We start from the raw sequence: 14632 nt of genomic DNA on the forward strand, positions 1-14632 counted from the left end.
GAGAAGACTATAAGGAATTTTGAGGAAGGGATGAGGAAGAGAGGGAGATCAACACTAGAGAGGAGACTTCATATTCAAAAGGAGAGAAGTTGAAGATGGAGGAGGTTGTGAGTAAGGACCCATCCCATGTTGTTGCTAGTTTTTGCATGCAACCTTAGAATTTTAGCTAGGATACCTACCCTGACACTTAGGCCTCTAAAGATGTTTCACCAATGATTGCCTCCTCCCTTGGGACGGATGATAAAAAGAAAAAGAGAAGTTTCTATCTAACTCTCTTGTGTTGCAGGTTAAGGAAAAGGACCCCCTTGTGGGGAATTGTGTTGTTTGCCTAATGCTGGTAAGAATTATGGTGGATACTAGCATAAAGATTAATGAGCTTAAGGTGAGGTTCTCGACTTTGGATGTGAGCTTTAGAACTCTTTCAAAATTTATGGTCAAAGCAACCCATGTTGTTGCCACTACTATTCTGTTGTTGCTGTAGGAGGAAGAAGATGAAGACATTGGGACAAAAGACTCCAAGCCGCTCTATGGTTTCCTCGTTGAAGATTGGGCAAATGTATTGTTGGCTAGAAAAGGAAAAGAGAAGGCTAAAAATTAGCCTTAATGGTGATGTTGATTTTGTTTCTTATTATTCTATGATGGGGTGTGCCATCTTTGATACTTTTTACATGCCTTGCATGGCCTTTTACTCTATCCTTTTAACATTGTATATGTTGAGTAGGTTTGATTAGCCTAGCTACTTTTGTAACTTTGGTTATTTTGATAATTGTTATAATATTGTTGGTAGTCGTATTGTTATGATCATGAAGAGTCCTATTACTGGGGGTTCTGGGCATTTATGTTGGTTTTTTATTATTAGGATTAAGGGTGGTGTGGTAATGTGCTTTGTATGTTGGTAGTTTGTTGTTTGCACTGCCACCAATTTGTAGAAGGGCCAGCCCCCTAATTTTGGCTACTTTAATATCAAAAACATATTTTATAAACTTGTTATAAAAGTTTACATATTAAAAAAAAAGTGGAATATATAGAAGATCTAATCTCGTAGCCTCAAAAGAACAATGTAGGGAAACAAATAACAACATAATTTAAATCTAGACTTTGTAAAAGCAACTCTAGTTGAAGGCTAAGCATACTACCTCTCATCATCTTTATCTTTGTCACTTTATTTAATAATATTTGTTATGATATAACCCATCCTTGATAGTCGTTATCATTGTTGTTGTCTTCAATAAATTTTCTTATGATGTGATCCACCCTTAATTAATTATACTTACAAATATTTAACAAACAATTGTTATTGTCCACACAACATGACACACCTACAAAAATATAAAACAACATAACACAATGTATTAGTATTTTATTTATTTTTATATATTTTTAAACATTGTAGAGAGTACAATGAAAATCACGTGGAATCTCTCTGCAGGCTTTAATTTTGATGCTATTCTATATAAAGAATAAATAATAATGTATCTTTAAAAAACAACTATAATAATGTAAAACGGGCTATGGCTTTCATCGAGTTTCATATTGTTTGTATCCACCACAATTTTCTGGGGATTTTTTTTAACGTATTTGGCCTCAATGATAAAATTGAAGGTGATATTTTTTTTGTAAAACCACCCTTGGTTTATGTAGTTACAATGCCTGAAACAGTTCTTAGGTTTCAGTGAGTTTGAAGTAATTGACATTCTCTTGTTGACTTTCTAATTTTATTCACCAGTTTTCCAAATTTTTATTACTATTTGCTTTTGGGCCTAGGAGGCACGGTTTCACACTATGAAAAATCGAGTCAACTTTAAACTCTTTCACAGCTCATTCATACGTGGCGTAGCCGCATTCAGGGATCAGGATCTTTCATTATACGAGAACCGTCTATATATAATTCCTTTCAAGGGCCCAAAAGATTCATGGATTATCATTCCACTTTCATGAACTCGTTTTATGGATTGTTTGCTTCTGTCTAGCTCCGTTTTTGTCAAGAAAAGAGAAGAAAAAAACAATCTTTGAATCAGCGTAATTTGTGTGTTGTGTGAACCAATGAAGAACGACACAAATTGTGAGAAGTGTGAACCAAAGAACAAATTTGCTGGGTTTTTTGAAGAGTTTACCGTGTACTGATTGAAATAGATTCAATTTGGCATTCTGGTCAAAATGATGTAGACCAGGGAATGAGATTTTTCTTGGGTGTTTGAGGATCTCATTGCTGTAAAAGTCGCACTGGATTTGAACTGTCGTGTTGATCTAAATCCCGTGAACTACATAAAAAATTTCTTGGGTATTTGAGGATCTCTTCATAAATCCATTTTACCGGTTTTGGAGTTTGGGCAAGATGAGTGGAGGATCAGTATCAGAAGTAAAGAGAAGGGGGAAATTCCTGCCAGAGGAGTCCTTCCAAAGTTGGAGCAGTTATACAAATGCTTTGAAGGAGACGCCAAATAGACTCTATGATAGAGTGTTTACAAGGTCCCTGGATGTGGAGGAGATAGTTGAGCTCAAAGCAAGAAGTGGTCATGAGATGAAGAGGACTCTCAATTGGTGGGACTTGATTTGGTTTGGAGTGGGTATCGTTATTGGTGCTGGAGTCTTTGTTCTCACTGGCTTGGAGGCCAACGTTGATGCCGGCCCGGCTATCATATTGTCATATGTTATCTCTGGACTCTCTGCTCTTCTCTCTGTGTTCTGTTACACTGAATTTGCCGTGGAGATTCCAGTTGCAGGTAATGTAGTAAGTTCGCTTGTTTGTTTGTTTTTTCAATTGAAAACTCTTCTTCTATGTATCACCTGAAATGGGTAGTAAGTTCATACCGTTGGACTAACCATTAATGTTCTCCTTCAGGTTCGTGATATGGCTTAACTATCTCCTGTGTTTTATAAGTCTAGTGGTTGTATCGGACTTAACAGGTCAATTTTTTGGTGCAACGACAATCCTAGCTTGTAACACAGACATACTGCTGGACCACAATCGGTATAAAGTATTGCATGTTATAAGTACTTTTCCAATCTTGAAGCAGGCTTCGAGGTCCACGACCTGCAATTATTGCGCCAGTGTCCTCTCTCAGAAATGGCTATCCAGCCTCTAGAATGTACCGATGTATAAGCTATTCTTATACACCATAACTTATGCTTTGGTGCACCTTAAATACTGGATAGCCATTTCTTCTTCCTGTAACTATGGCACTAGCATCCTCTCTCAGAAATGGCTATTCAGCCTCTAGGATGAGCCAATGTATAAGTTATTCTCATACACCATAATCTATGCTTTGGTGCATCCTAAAGACTGGATAGCCATCCTTTCTTCTCTGTGAACTATATATTATAGCAGCCTATCTCTAAAATAAGATTTGTAACTTGTTCCATCTTAATGGTCTCCCTCTTGTGGTTTTTTAGTTACCAGATGAAGACAACTATCTCAGTTGCAGAGCAGTCCGTTTACTCCATTAGCAGGTCCAGTTTTCACTGTACAAGTGATCCCATTAAATTTCCTTTTTCAGAGGTCCTCCATACAATCTGTTTAGCTATTAGATACGGGAGCACGAATCTTATGGCTGAACCTCTTTGGATGAGAGATATGGGGTATCCATTCCACTAGATTTGTTTGGGGCACGATCCCAGGCTCATCCTTTTTTGATGTTGGAGCCTTACTAACTCAGCAAGACTTGATCCTTAGTGGACTCTTTAAGAACCTTTCAACTTCATCAGTAGACCAAGAGCCCATTGATGAACCCATTAAAATTGAGTATTTGAGCTTTAAGAAAGATGAAACTTCACCTACAAAGTGGCCTTTGCCTTAGGCATGAACTAAAGAGAGGAGGCTAAGAGTTCCAGAAACCCCTAGAGAGATTTCAGTTAGAAAGCAGGACAATTCATATCTTAAAAGAATTTCTTGAAGTGCTGTACTTGCGGAATAGTTTCTGTCAGGAGATTCAATTCTGAAGCTCCTAGGTTAATCTCATAGTAAGATGGTTAAGTTGTGGTATTGTTGTTGCCACAAGCTTTGTACCTTCATTGATTCAATATGTTCACAAATTTAAACCTGCAGAATTAAAGCACTCATAGGAATGCCAAATTTCTATTCCAATAATTTTGGTTTAATATTCTATGGTCTTAGCTCAGAATCCTATGCTCTCCACATTTCTCTCTTACCAAGCCTTACAGGCTGCTTAGATGCCGTGCCTTGTGAGTTTCCTCTTAACTCTCTGTTAGTGTCTCTGTGATATCATATCCCTAACTTACAAGATATTTTCTCTGGTTCCTTCTCCCTTTGATGGCACTTTAATTTCATTTAACAATATCCTTCTCCTCGAGGATACGTGTAATGACCCTAACTATAAAGGTCACTAAATCCCAACAATGTACTGTGGCAATTCGTCAAATAATTTGCAAACAACCTTCGAATACCACAGTAATCATCCTGCTGACTCACTCTCTAGAATGGTATCGGATGAATGCTTTTGATTTTTAGTACTTAAACAGATAACATGCAAATGAAACAAACTGAGTTTGCCAAAATCAATTCATGAATTGCATTTATAGGTTCTGCAATCATAACAATCATAGCTTAAAAACAAATACCCAACTAGGCACCTGAAACGTTCGTTGGCATATTCACAAGCTGAGTCGAATTGGGCTTCCAAGCTCACCGCTATTATGCTTGACTGTCTTCAATCCGGCCCTTGCCCGCCTGCATATTATCCTGGCGATTTTTCTTTATACTCTCCGAATATGGACACTGGAAGTTTGGATGTCTTTGACCTAGTTGCCGAAATTCCACTAGTCCTGTGCGTTTCCTTTATAAATCCGAACCCTCATGGAGAACTTGTTATCCTGTTGCCGAAATCATTCCCTTCTGTATTTCTTTCCTGATGCGTGTGCAGTGTTAGACTTCAGATTTAAATGCTGGACTGGAGCGATTGAGGACTATGAGTTTCTGCACCGCTCTTGGATGTTCATTGGGTTCCTAGGTACGTTGAAGTAGGGCCTGGAGTAGCTGCGCGGCAAACGACCCACGTTCAGCCTGGAATTCTCATGTTAAATTTCTGAACCCGATAGCTTGAATCTGAATTCGTTGCTTGTTGGTAAACCCGTGCTGACAATATGTGAATCTTACTCCGGTCTTCTCTTGCCCACGTCACTGGCAGTGGCTTGAGATAGCGGTTATTACTGATGAATTTCCCAAATGCTGAAGCGATGGCCTGTAGTCGCATATACAATTCGCACTTTCCAGTTTCCTCAGACAATGACTGAAATGCGTGAGGGGAAAGGCGTCTAGCATTGGCTGTTGCCGAGTTGAATCATTTTGATGGGCAATAGTGTTGTCTAATTAACCAATACTGGTCGTTCCAGAGGTAGATTTCTGGATCGATTCACAACACGCTGTAGGTGATCCGATGTGCCCAGACTGTATCGAGTGCCCTTCTTCAACCTTTCACCAAGAGATAATGCCGGTACAGATCACAAGCCTGCCTTTGATACTCATACGCTTTCAACTAAGGTCGGCCTGAATGATTTATGGCAGTGCTGCTGGAAGATTGACTAGGAGACTCGCCTTCTTTTCTAGATCTGTTCAATGCTGCAACTGATCCTGTAAACCTTATGAATATATTATATCTTCGAATATCAATCCTCAGAAAGATCCTCCGAAATTGTTGGCCTTGAGCCCACAGATTCTGTCCCTGATGAAATGACTGAATGTCACCTCCAATCTGCAATAATTCGGATGATATTTCACACCCTCAAAATTGCGCACCAATTGAGAGTTATCGTTCTCAATGGCCAACTATGACAATTGCAGAAACCCTAGGTTCCACAATGCACCTGTGATTGAATCACAACCTGAAAATCAAAGAGAGATAATCAACTGCATGATTCGAATGGAGCCCCGGGGTGCCTATTTATTCTTTTCCCTCCATCCTCTCCAGAGACTTCTAGAACCTTTTTGATCTTATCCCTCAAGTGACTTTATTAAATATTTTCCAAGTCACTTTATTAAATACAAGGTTATCTTTTAATATTATTTATTTAATTAAAATAATTAATTAGTCGTCCTTGGACAACCATTAATTAAATTAATTAAATCGAACTGTCACCAGAAAATTGGGGACATGACAGTCCGCCCTTCCTGAAATTGCTTGTCCCCAAGCAATGGCTGAACCATGACCCAATCAGTCTGCCTGGATCCCAAATGTAAATCTGTGTATCATCCCAATCCGCATCATACTCCCGTGGAGAAATCATCAATACCAGTATCTGAGAAACTGTACTCAACATCCAAACAACTGACAACTCTGATGAAATCATCTGAAAACCAACTGTAGATGTCAGTAGAAGAACCCATTCTGCGGAACTCAAGCCAACTGAAACATCAACTCTATCAAAACTCAAGCCTCTGTCAAAAAGACACCTGCACCCAACTGCATTGTAGATATGACAACAGCCATAGGTACCCGAATCACTACCATCAAATCCAATCTCTGAAAAACTGCTCCGGGTGTGTCGATGCTGCAGGCTGAATAACTTGCTACTACCACTTCTTTTTTCGAAAGAAGGTGCCAATCTATCCCCTAATGGATGGTAAGAAACTGGAGCCAATCTACATCTGCATGAAATAAAATCTTCTATCTCTGTGTCAAAAGAGAAATGATGAGCGTACCCTACTGTATAATGCCGGTAAGAACCTCCAAAACTCTGCTGCTAGCTCATCATCACTGAACTGGTAATCAACATATGGCTCCAATCTCTGACTCCGAGTGACTGTAGGTCGTATAGGTCCCTGTGCATTCTGCTCAACAAACCCCTCCTCGAGATCCCTGTGAGGTAGCATAGTAGAAAGGACCCCTATAATCTTCTCAACCAATCTGCAAATAACACTAGTATCATGGATGAGAACACCTTCTGTCACCTTATGCGAGTCTAACTGAACACATGCACTATCCAACAAATACTTCATGAACAGTTTAGTGCAGTAAAAATTATATGAGGAAACATTTACATACTCCCCTTTACACCACATCGGGTCCTCCTGTAAGGGTGGCGTACTCAACTGTACCACACTATCAACTATCTGAGTAGAATCAATCTGGAGACTTGACTCTACTGGTATCCCAAACTCATTAGGACCAGCTACTACCAAATCCTGAATATGTGTGTCAGCCTCAACAATAAGCTCCTCAAAAGCAACTGTAGGAGTGTACTTACCGTCATCTACCTCAGTAGTCAAATGAACTGGGTCTGGGGCTGGTTTTGACCGCAAATGCTCCAACTCCACGGTCACCTCATTCAACTGAAACTGCGACTTCTTTAGATCTCGCTGTGTGTCCTCTAATGCCTCAGTAGTCGCTATGAGCCCTTGGGAAAGTTTACTCACCTCCTCTTCACGATCCAAGAGTGCCTCATATGCTGTACTCCCCCACTCAACCAAGTGATCACGGTCGGCTACCAATCGTAAATAATCCTGCTTCAAAATCCGAACAGCTTCACGCAAGGCATGAATCTCTGCCAAAGAAAAATAACCACCGCTGGACTCATCTGTCATAGAAGGACCCCAACCAGTAACAGCCAACAACTGACGAGCAGTATCAAAATGCTCACAAGCGATAGCAATGTCTTGCTCACTAACTTTCAACTGGCTAACCACATGATGGCTCTGGCTAGACTGTCTTCTATAAACTCCCTCTGACACATTGACTGGAGAAATTTCTTCAAAGATACTGGTCTCTGGATTATTACCATCTATATTTTTGGAATCAACTTCAAAACTCATATCAACATCCAGAGTGTCAAAATCTGTAGTTCTGCCGTCAAGCTCTTCTGTACCTAAAGAAACTGTCAAGGAAGCTGAATCTTCAAAATTGTTCACTTCATTCTCCCGGATGTCATCAAGGTCAAAACGATCCTGGGACTCATCTGTACATGCTTCCAAATATGAAAAATCTTCAACACCTTTCAGCAAGGATGGTCGACTGGAAATATGAACCAAACCCAACAACGGTGCATAAAAACTAATACCAACATCGGATGTTCTGCTGGCACAAGGAAAGATAACACCGTATATTCTGCTAATCAAATCCATGATAGTACTCAAACAATCATGGCTATCATAAAGTGCTAAAGATCTTCGGTTGACTGAATCCAAAATGCTGCTGAAACATTCCCGAATCCATATGCAAGAAACAACTGGTAACTCAAGCAAACTACTTACCTGAGTAATGTGACCAATACCAGCTAACTTCACATACCTGTCTGCCATTGTCCTTGTATCCTGGATGCAAGATGAACTCGTAGCATTATCAGCTTCCATATATGATCCGTCTGCTGCAGGGAGCTGAATGTCAGGCATGTAAGATGAAACTAAGCCTAGCTCCATGCCATGCTTATGTCTCTCCCAATCCTGTAATGCCAAAGTTGCTCGAGTGTCTTCAAGCTCGCAAGAAAGCTTGACAACTTCCTCCTCCTTCCTCCTCAAGGCATCTGAATAATCTTTGGTAAGGCTAAGAAGATGGTCACGGTCTGATAGAAGATGTAAATAGCTCAACTTCGTCTTTCCCATTCCTTCACCAATTGCATGTAAGTCACAGCAAGAAGAATTTGCCTGAACTCCCTTATGTCTTCCTTGTAACTGAATCATCTGGATGTGCTCTTCTATCATTTCTCGCATCCTGTCATGATGAGATAAAGAAGCCACAATACTATCTTTGCTTACCTTCAGCTGGCTGGAAAAATCTTGTGAAGTACTGCCATTCTCATCCGCATGTGACGAAGCGTCTAACTGAGCCTGGTACTCTTTGTCAGCAAAATCATAAATGCTCGATGTCTGCTCATTTTCACCAGGTATCTCATCACCATGCACAATGACATCTTCATCATCATCTGAACTCACTTCACTGTAATCATTGCTTGTCGGAACCAAACTACCCTGAGTACATGAGACATCACCTTTGGAAAGCTCGTATTCAATTGTCTCAACTTGAGTGTCAAGTTGACAGTTACTATCCATCAGCGTAATGTCCTTCACCGCTTCTTCCTGTGACCGAACTGAAACCTCTGACCGGTTGCACACTTGTTTCTCGAACTCCTCATTAAGGTTCCTAGTAACATCTCTCATTGTATCAGTCAACGCTTTGTGAGAAGGTTTGACAAAACGAAATCCAGTTGATTTATTCACCTTAGCTGGGACGGACAGCCTGTCAAGCATACGGTGGTGTTTAACCAACAGTTCAGACATGTTATGTTTGATTTTTCTGAGCTCATCCTGAATGTCTGAATAGTCCTCCTTTCCACAATTCCGACTCTGAATACTGCGTCTATTACTTGTCCGAGATTGTGTCCTTGGAGACTTTGTGCTGTACCTGTCCATCTTGGTTGAAGTAGAGTGCTGATCACTCATGTAAGTCGGTTCTCACCCCACAGGATGGCAAGAAAACCGCTCTGATACCACTGTAATGACCCTAACTATAAAGGTCACTAAATCCCAACAATGTACTGTGGCAATTCGTCAAATAATTTGCAAACAACCTTTGAATACCACAGTAATCATCCTGCTGACTCACTCTCTAGAATGGTATCGGATGAATGCTTTTGATTTTTAGTACTTAAACAGATAACATGCAAATGAAACAAACTGAGTTTGCCAAAATCAATTCATGAATTGCATTTATAGGTTCTGCAATCATAACAATCATAGCTTAAAAACAAATACCCAACTAGGCACCTGAAACGTTCGTTGGCATATTCACAAGCTGAGTCGAATTGGGCTTCCAAGCTCACCGCTATTATGCTTGACTGTCTTCAATCCGGCCCTTGCCCGCCTGCATATTATCCTGGCGATTTTTCTTTATACTCTCCGAATATGGACACTGGAAGTTTGGATGTCTTTGACCTAGTTGCCGAAATTCCACTAGTCCTGTGCGTTTCCTTTATAAATCCGAACCCTCATGGAGAACTTGTTATCCTGTTGCCGAAATCATTCCCTTCTGTATTTCTTTCCTGATGCGTGTGCAGTGTTAGACTTCAGATTTAAATGCTGGACTGGAGCGATTGAGGACTATGAGTTTCTGCACCGCTCTTGGATGTTTATTGGGTTCCTAGGTGCGTTGAAGTAGGGCCTGGAGTAGCTGCGCGGCAAACGACCCACGTTCAGCCTGGAATTCTCATGTTAAATTTCTGAACCCGATAGCTTGAATCTGAATTCGTTGCTTGCTGGTAAACCCGTGCTGACAATATGTGAATCTTACTCCGGTCTTCTCTTGCCCACGTCACTGGCAGTGGCTTGAGACAGCGGTTATTACTGATGAATTTCCCAAATGCTGAAGCGATGGCCTGTAGTCGCATATACAATTCGCACTTTCCAGTTTCCTCAGACAATGACTGAAATGCGTGAGGGGAAAGGCGTCTAGCATTGGCTGTTGCCGAGTTGAATCATTTTGATGGGCAATAGTGTTGTCTAATTAACCAATACTGGTCGTTCCAGAGGTAGATTTCTGGATCGATTCACAACACGCTGTAGGTGATCCGATGTGCCCAGACTGTATCGAGTGCCCTTCTTCAACCTTTCACCAAGAGATAATGCCGGTACAGATCACAAGCCCGCCTTTGATACTCATACGCTTTCAACTAAGGTCGGCCTGAATGATTTATGGCAGTGCTGCTGGAAGATTGACTAGGAGACTCGCCTTCTTTTCTAGATCTGTTCAATGCTGCAACTGATCCTGTAAACCTTATGAATATATTATATCTTCGAATATCAATCCTCAGAAAGATCCTCCGAAATTGTTGGCCTTGAGCCCACAGATTCTGTCCCTGATGAAATGACTGAATGTCACCTCCAATCTGCAATAATTCGGATGATATTTCACACCCTCAAAATTGCGCACCAATTGAGAGTTATCGTTCTCAATGGCCAACTATGACAATTGCAGAAACCCTAGGTTCCACAATGCACCTGTGATTGAATCACAACCTGAAAATCAAAGAGAGATAATCAACTACATGATTCGAATGGAGCCCCGGGGTGCCTATTTATTCTTTTCCCTCCATCCTCTCCAGAGACTTCTAGAACCTTTTTGATCTTATCCCTCAAGTGACTTTATTAAATATTTTCCAAGTCACTTTATTAAATACAAGGTTATCTTTTAATATTATTTATTTAATTAAAATAATTAATTAGTCGTCCTTGGACAACCATTAATTAAATTAATTAAATCGAACTGTCACCAGAAAATTGGGGACATGACAATACGCCTTCAAGTAAGCATTATTATTAAAGTGTCCTGGTTTTGAATCCTAAATAATTTCTCCCATGACAGCCTTCATGTGAGATATCCTCTTGTGAACAACATCAGTAGAGATTTTAATGACGTTGACTTGGATTTATCTCCAGTAGGCTCGTACTTTAGATCTTTCATTGTAGTAGTTGGTTTGTATGTTGTTTAACTGGTAGTATATATTCAAATTCCAGTTTGGTTTTGTATGGTCACTCTTTCAACAGAGGTAATTAAAATAAGTAATGAAACTATTGGCCCAAGATGAACTTGATACAATTTCTGGTGAGTTTAACGGAGCAGGTACCCTTTATTCAGACTTCTTATGCCTTTTGATTTGATCTCTTTTTTCTCCTAGTCTGCGACATTACAATAAGGTGCCTGATGCATTTGACTAAAGCATCTTTTTTTATTCATTTGGATCTCCTAGAGTTATGTGGTTCACAAGCCGCACCATAGTTAAAGAGTTATCATAGATTACTCTCTTCCCTGCTTGCCTATGCAGCGGCAGTGGAAGTAAAATCATTCTGAACTTCAGATTGAAGTTTAGCCCAATCAGTAAAGAAAGACTAGATCACAAGTTCCCTTACATATGAATATGGATCAGAAGAAAAGGTAAGCCAGGGGTTTGGGTAGGTGTCAACTTTCTTTTGGAAATGGGTATTCAGTTTCTAGAATCCACCAATGTATAAATTACAGTGATTGGCTTCTGGATTAGATTGTGTTAAGATTTTTACCATTAACGTTTCGAATCACAGTACATGAGATCCATCATTAGGATGAAAAAGAGCAAGATATGCAAAATAAAGTGATGATGATGGATCACTTAGTGTGATTTGAAACGTTAATGATAAAAATCTAGCACAATCTAATCCAGAAGCCAATCACTGTAATTATAATGGATTGTTAAAATTTGATCTCTATATATATATTATTCTTATAGATTATAATTTCACATTCAGTCCATGGACTGGAGAGCTGTTTCCCTTCCTTTAATCCAGTGTTTAGATTCAAACATACGTAAATATCTTATGCGGATCGCTTCTATTATTGTGAGTTAACCCTATCCTACAAAAACAAAAAGGCTGGAGGACGGGCGTTTATGTGTCTGCATTTTCACATTCATGTTTTTTTGCTTCAAAAACTAAAGAACAGTACCCCAACATTCAGCTGCTATCTCCTTTTTAGGTCACATATGCATATTTGTACTTCCTAATGAAAATTTCCAGGTAACCAGATAATATATTGCAGACATTGTAGACAATAGTATTGTGAAAGCATGTTTGTTATATGGGTACTACAATATGCACCACTGATACTGCCAAATATTTGCGGGTTTTGCAGGTAGTTCCTTTGCCTATCTAAGAGTGGAACTGGGAGACTTTGTGGCTTATATTGCGGCAGGCAATATCCTATTTGAGTATGTCATTAGTGGAGCAGCTGTTGCCAGAGCATGGACGTCCTACTTCACCTCACTTCTCAATCATAGCCCTGATGATTTCCGTATCCACACAAATCTAGCAAAAAACTACAATCTTCTAGATCCAATTGCAATTGGAGTCCTACTCTTAGTAGGGCTTATAGCAATAATGAGCACTAAAGCCACATCCAGATTAAATGCCGTCTCAACCATTGTACACATAGTTCTTATCATATTTGTCATAGTAGCGGGCCTATCAAAAGCTGATACCTCAAATTACACACCATTTGCCCCCTTTGGAGCTAAGGGCATCTTCAGGGCCTCGTCCGTTGTTTTCTTTGCTTATGTAGGGTTTGATGCGGTGGCTACAATGGCTGAAGAAACAAAGAACCCTTCAAAAGACATTCCTCTAGGGCTTGTAGGGTCTATGGCAATTATCATAACGGCCTATTGTCTAATGGCCGTTACTCTCTGCCTCATGCAGAGTTATGTTGATATTGATCAAAATGCTGGATATAGTGTTGCTTTTGAAAAAGTTGGAATGAAATGGGCCAAGTATATAGTAGACCTAGGAGCCTTGATAGGAATGACCACTGCATTACTAGGAGGAGTTGTAGGTCAGGCAAGGTACTTAACCCACATAGCTAGAACACACATGTTGCCTCCATGGTTTTCATTGGTCCATGAAAAAACAGGAACCCCAATTAACTCAACACTGACCCTGGTTTTAGCAACAGCAATAATAGCATTTTTCACTGAATTGGGTATTCTTTCAAAGCTTGTTTCCATCAGCACCTTGTTCATATTCACACTAATAGCCATAGCTTTGTTGGTTAGAAGGTACTATGTATCCGGTGAAACCACCAAGGGCAATCAGAATGTGTTCATCATGTTCATGTTGCTGATTCTAGCATCCTCCTCAGCTACAGCAATATATTGGGCTAGAAGTGATGGGTGGATTTGTTATGTAATAACGGTCCCCTTATGGATGCTATCAACATGTGGGTTATGGATGTTTGTTCCACAAGCAAGGAAACCGAAGCTTTGGGGTGTCCCACTGGTGCCATGGTTACCATCTCTATCCATTGCCATCAACATTTTTCTTCTTGGTTCTTTGGATAAGGAGTCCTTTCTTCGTTTTGCAATTTGGACTGGTGCATTGCTGGTGTATTACCTACTTTTTGGACTCCATGCATCCTATGATACTGCGAAAGCCCACAAAGGGGCCAAGGTTGGGGTCATTGAGAGTGAAGAAGATGGAAAAGAAGGCTTCGTTTACCATCCTGAAAGTGAAACCAAAATATAGCACATCATCTTAGCTTTGTGTTGTTCTCGGGATTAGGCTCTTGCAGGGACAGTTTCAAGTTTCAACTGCTCATCAACCAGATGGGTCAAGTTGATTGAACAACCCTTTGAATAAATTTAGGTTTGTCAACGTTTGTTGTATGATATTTGTTTACATAATGCATTGAACAATCAGTGTGTTTGCTCAATGCTCGTATTGAGTATGTATGCATAAGTTTCGCTTCCATAAAAAATCAGTGTATATGTATATCCTTGGTGTCCTGTTACCTGGTTATTTTTCTCCTGATAATGTTGATAAGTACTTCCGTCATAATGGGTATATTGAAGTTGTTTGGATTTCTTTTGGAAAGGTGTATATGAGATTTTTTTTGTTGTCTTTCTTTGTATGCAGATTGAGTTCAGTTTCAATAGTATTCAAGAATCAATTGAATTGTACTAAGCTGTTTGATAATCCGGCTTTTTCCTGATTAGAATCTAACTATGCAGGCTCTTATGAAAAGTTTTTAAGTTTGAAAATACCTTTTATGTGCTGGAGAGTAACTCTTTTGACATTGATATTCTAGGATAGATAATTAAAACTAAATAAATAACGAAATTTAGGGTAAGGTTGTAAATTCAAAAATAAAATCAGATTTTTTTCCACCTA

At 39.7% G+C, this 14632-nt stretch overlaps 1 protein-coding gene across 1 annotated transcript; it reads left to right on the forward strand.

Moving 5' to 3' along the window:
* The first annotated feature begins 1548 nt into the window (after positions 1-1548).
* On the forward strand, positions 1549-14335 carry LOC149528976 (cationic amino acid transporter 1-like). Its single transcript, XM_089809391.1, has 2 exons — positions 1549-2723; positions 12606-14335. The coding sequence occupies exons 1-2, from the start codon at positions 2336-2338 to the stop codon at positions 13985-13987; spliced, it is 1770 nt and encodes a 589-aa protein (XP_089665517.1). The 5' UTR covers positions 1549-2335; the 3' UTR covers positions 13988-14335.
* The last annotated feature ends 297 nt before the right edge of the window (positions 14336-14632 follow it).

The sequence above is a fragment of the Cupressus sempervirens genome, chromosome 11 (genome assembly GCF_028749045.1).
Source record: "Cupressus sempervirens isolate cs-2001-9-10 chromosome 11, ASM2874904v1, whole genome shotgun sequence".
Lineage (NCBI taxonomy): Eukaryota > Viridiplantae > Streptophyta > Pinopsida > Cupressales > Cupressaceae > Cupressus > Cupressus sempervirens.

Coding starts and splice junctions, on each gene's coding strand:
- LOC149528976 (XM_089809391.1), top strand. CDS start 2,336: ATGAGTGGAGGATCAGTATCAGAAGTAAAGAGAAGGGGGAAATTCCTG. Junction 2,724..12,605: donor CGTGGAGATTCCAGTTGCAG/GTAATGTAGTAA, acceptor CGGGTTTTGCAG/GTAGTTCCTTTGCCTATCTA.